This window comes from Macadamia integrifolia, chromosome 12 (assembly GCF_013358625.1).
Source record: "Macadamia integrifolia cultivar HAES 741 chromosome 12, SCU_Mint_v3, whole genome shotgun sequence".
Classification (NCBI taxonomy): domain Eukaryota; kingdom Viridiplantae; phylum Streptophyta; class Magnoliopsida; order Proteales; family Proteaceae; genus Macadamia; species Macadamia integrifolia.
The window spans coordinates 9372881-9377434 of NC_056568.1; the positions used below are offsets into that span (position 1 = coordinate 9372881).

General features: G+C 36.4%; 1 protein-coding gene across 7 annotated transcripts in view; it reads right to left on the reverse strand.

Annotated features, from left to right (window-relative positions):
- LOC122057682 (ethylene-insensitive protein 2-like) overlaps nucleotides 1-3684 on the reverse strand; it is a 12597-nt gene extending 8913 nt beyond the window's left edge. For 2 of the 7 annotated variants that reach the window (XM_042619886.1, XM_042619880.1), the window contains exons 1-3: nucleotides 3512-3683; nucleotides 1675-2620; nucleotides 31-117 (exon numbers count right to left, since the gene is read on the reverse strand). In XM_042619886.1, the coding sequence (XP_042475820.1) occupies nucleotides 31-117; nucleotides 1675-1923 (336 nt within the window). In that variant the 5' untranslated portion in view covers nucleotides 1924-2620; nucleotides 3512-3683. Of the gene's footprint in view, nucleotides 1-30; nucleotides 118-1674; nucleotides 2621-2804; nucleotides 2948-3009; nucleotides 3167-3511 lie in introns of those variants that run through there. The other 5 variants (XM_042619884.1, XM_042619881.1, XM_042619885.1 and 2 more) reach the window with 5 other exon arrangements.
- Between the last annotated feature and the right edge of the window lie 870 nt (nucleotides 3685-4554).

Below are 4554 nucleotides of genomic sequence, written 5' to 3' on the forward strand. Positions count from 1 at the left end.
GGGGGGTTGGAGTGGGAGCACGGCAAGTACCATGGTCAGGTCCGAAGCAATCACTGAAAGCTCTGCTTGAACTCCTAACAATATGCATGTGGACTTATTGAATTCCTCGCTATAAATCTTTTGCATCAACAGCAAAGAAATTTAACTAGTTATAACCCCATGTAGAAATAAATAGCAAAAGGAATGCATGTAGAAAATATACAAAGTAAGAACAACTAAGCAGACATTCACCAGCAAGTATTTAAAGTAAAGGCAACGAAAATTTCTGTGAAGATGTAGAAATAATTCACAGTTACTTTCCAAACAAGAAACAGCATGTGACCAGTAACTCCTCTAATAAACTTATAAACCAAAAAATATAATTAAAATTTTTTAAGACAACATTCATTCCAAGAATATCCTAGTACTGAGGATCTCAAGATATCTTCCAATATAAGAGAAATGAAGTTCAAATCTTTTAAGTCAATTTCCTATAAGAACCATAGTTGTCAAGGCATCGCCTAGGCGTCCAGGCGGTTTAGTTTGAGTATGGTTATTTCATTTACTTAAGATTTATTCATAAATAAACAAATACCCCCCATTTGAATCCAATAAAAATAGTTTAAAAATCAAATTCCAAAAGGATAAAAAAAGTTAACCCCACAGTCCAAGAACAAAAACTGGATTTTTTGTTGTAGGGGTGATTTTCGAATTTCAAATGCTTGGGTTTTTCTCAATTCTGAAATTTCATAAATCTTATCATGGTAAAACATTGTTAAAAACCAAAAGTGCAGTAAAATAATCTTTTGTTTGATGTCCATAATTTTTTTCTTTTAATTCAGGCGATTTTAATAGCATTCACACACTTTAAAATAAGTTTGACCGAAACATAACTTTGCCATTACGACTTACATTTAAGTACTCTTAGACTTGTTGGAAAACTGGTTTTGTGCTCTACCTAATACAAAAAGTCTCATGTAAAAATAAAATCATTAGACCGGTCAAGCTTATCAGAGAACAAGAACATTTCTCTTAATATTGATTTTTTATGACTTAATGTTGATTTTTGATGACTTGATGTGGCTTATCTACACAAAAAAAGATATAGCTTAATGTTGATTTTTTTATGATATAAGGTATATGTAGCATACTATATAATGTTAAAAAAGAGGAAAAATAAAAATTAACACTTGGGTTCCTTGGTCGCCTAGGCGGGTGCCTAAGCGCATAGGCACCCCTCCACATCCTTGGGTTGCCTTGTCGCCTTGACAACTATGGTAAGAACTCTCTAAGAAATTAATTTGAAAATAAAAGAAAAAGGGAAATATTTACACGATCAATGATGTTGCAATCAAATAATAGTTTACTCCAAATAAAAAAGACAGTAGAGCTTTCATTAAAATTAAAAATAAAAGAGCGGGGATAGTAGATATGTTTCCATTTAAACACAAATCTGTCTCCTATCCATGGCCTAAAGCTTGAAGAATTCTTCTCTGTTTAAAGTAGGGAGGGGGAAGAGGAGTTGACTTTCACCAAAGAATTCAATTCTAAAACAATCCCGAGGTGAAATATCAGTAAACCATTTATAGAAATGAAGGTCAAAAAACAATCTTTTATGCATGATGAAACTCATAAAAATGCACTTAAGAAAAAGTGCTCACTTAGAGTTTTAAAGGGCCTAAAAACACACAATACCTGGGCAAGATTTTTTCCAGTAACTACACCAATACGAGCTGACAGGTACTGGCAAAGAATAGCAGCAAAATTGAATACAAGCATCAGGAATAAAAGGTCAAAACCAAAACGGGCACCTCCCTCAACAGCTGCAGCCCACTTTCCTGGGTCAATATATCCCATTGACAGCAAAAGCACAGGACCAACAGCTGGGAGTCTCCGAAGAAGGAACCCCAGCATCTGATTGATACTGACAATCGAAGCTTCCATGTTTGAGAACTTCTTCTTAAGTGATCCAGGAATAAATAGTGTTGCACAAAGCTTGACTACATACTTCTAGGTAACTGAAGGAGCCTTCGACAACTATCAAGGTAGTTAAATCAGATATCTCAAGCAATTATGCCACCATTCAAGTAATTCCATAGCAGGGATTCTTTATGGCATCCCTTTACAAAATTATCCAATAGCATGATGTGATTTCTATAGTCAACCGTCTTCAAATGTGGACAGTGTGAAGCCAGAACCAGATCCCTTGCCTCCAGAAGAAAGAAATAATTGGGAACACATATAACCCACGATGATCCTGATGAAGTAAACACTGTAAGCCCTTGTAGAATAACTACTGAGCTGAAACCTAACAGCTCTACTTAAAACACATTTATGAACATGATAACATGCTACCATGGCAAAATTCTTACTCCAACAATAATCAGCATATATCACCTAGAAAAGAATTCATGCCACCAAAATGCCGAACCGAGGACAGAACGACATCCTGTGATTCTCTTCCTGACAGCTCCATTGTGGCTCGTGATAAGTTAATCAAGGACATGTGAGGCCTGTACAGATAACTTGAATTTCAGGTATATTTCAGCCAACTTGCAGTGTGAAGCTTGGCAAAAACGCACAGAAGTGATGGTCAAAGATTTTCCTCTGCAGTTTTGTAAAAGAAGCCAGTAAAGAACTCCTGCAACACAACACTGCAGTTAACTTGAAGCCCAAATTTGACAGATATAGCTAAAATGAAGAAAAGCTTAAGAAATGAAACATTTAGTAACTTTGGTGTACACTAGCATTGATTTATCAACAAATGCATAAACCACAGAAGAAAAATCAACATTTAGGATTAAATGAGGAAGTAGAAACATAACTGTAGACAAAAACAGAAACTCAAGCAAGTTGAATCTATTAGAATTGGATCTTGCAGATTGTAGAAATCTGCACTGTCATCATCCCACAGGACAAGCCAGCGTTGACCCATAAAAAGATATGAATCCCATGCCACTGCATAGTGCATACAACCAAAACTCTGTACAACAGATTAAAAGGCAGTATCTGCCTATGAAATCCTCTTACTGTTTAACAGCTTCCCGGAGGTTGAGCAATGGGAGGTAGAACTAGAAGAAATCTAATCGCGAATTTGGCCCATTTGATAAAATTCATCTATCAGAACATCAGCAGATTCAGCACAATAGTAGGAGCTAAAGAGGAACAAAACTTTAATGGGGTCTTCCTACTGCGGAAAGGAGAACCCTAGTTCCCAAAACACACATACAAACAAGAAACCCTATTAAACTCAAGACAAGGGACCACGTACCCACCCCCAAAAAAACAAGACATAGAAGATTTGAAAAACCAAAGCCATTAATAGATGAAAGGAATACATGGCTGACACATCAACTTCCATGGATCTGATGCTTCAGAAGATAAAATTCAAAGAAACGAAAGAGAAGTGAGGGATCATTGCAGTGATTGATTGCAGATAATTCCAAAGGTCTGCAATTCTTCCATGAAAATTGGAAAACAACAAGAAGAAATAGAGGAGGTTCAATCAAATTTCCGTTTAGAAATAGGTTACCTTTTCGGATTCTCTTCAACTATCTCTGCAATTTCTCTGTCTAACAGCAACAAAAAGTTTAAGCAAGGCTAGCTAGAGAGAGAGAGAGTTCATAGAATGACTCACAGAGAGCTTTAATAGCTTATAGAGAGTAAAATGAGCTAAAGAGGAAACCAGGCCTTTCTAATTGGGAAGAGAGAGAGAGTGTCACGGTGGAAAATGGATATGTTCACATGGGTTAAAAGCTTTTGGAAGAGGACAGTTAACGTTTTCTCTACTTTTTTTTACCTTTACTGTTCCCTACTCTGTATACTTTCCTTTATTAGTTTCTCTCTCTTGTCTCACATTTATTATTGGATGATCCTCCCTCAGATTTTTTCTTTTTTTTTTTTTGAAAAGATCTTTTGTCTTCTTGTTGAACTGGAGAAGATTTATGTAGGGTGTCAATCCATCGGGCCGGGTCGGTCTTGGTCGGGCCGAGCTGGCCTAGCGGGTCTATATCCTCAGATCATGACCTATCTATTTGAGAAATGAGTCGGTCTTGGTCGTGTCAGGCTTGATCGGATTTTCAAATTTAATCGGGCTATAATCGGGCCAGAGTAATATATCAATAAAACTTTAAACGGGCCTTAAACGGTCTTTACTTTTCTTATATTTAAGCTATTTTAATTTATTTTGTTAAATCATTTACAATTTTGAAAATATATCACATGTAATTATAGTCAATAATTGATAAAAATATCAATATATACCTTATTCTATTAAAAAAAACTCAAAATACCTATATAAAATGTCGGGCTAAACATGTCGGTTCAAGTCGGGCTTGTAAACGGGCCTGGCTGGTCGGAAGGCATATCAAGCTTACCCCTTGCACCATGTACTACCTAATTATAAACAGGACAGGCTTAGGCCCAACACGTTTATTAATCGGGTCGGTCTAGATTGGGCCATAAACATGTTGGGCTCGATTGGGCCTATCGATTCGGGATTACCGATTCAGGGTTGGAATTGACACCCCTAATTTATATGATACCTGATCAATACTAAGTGTATAAACCAAGGGC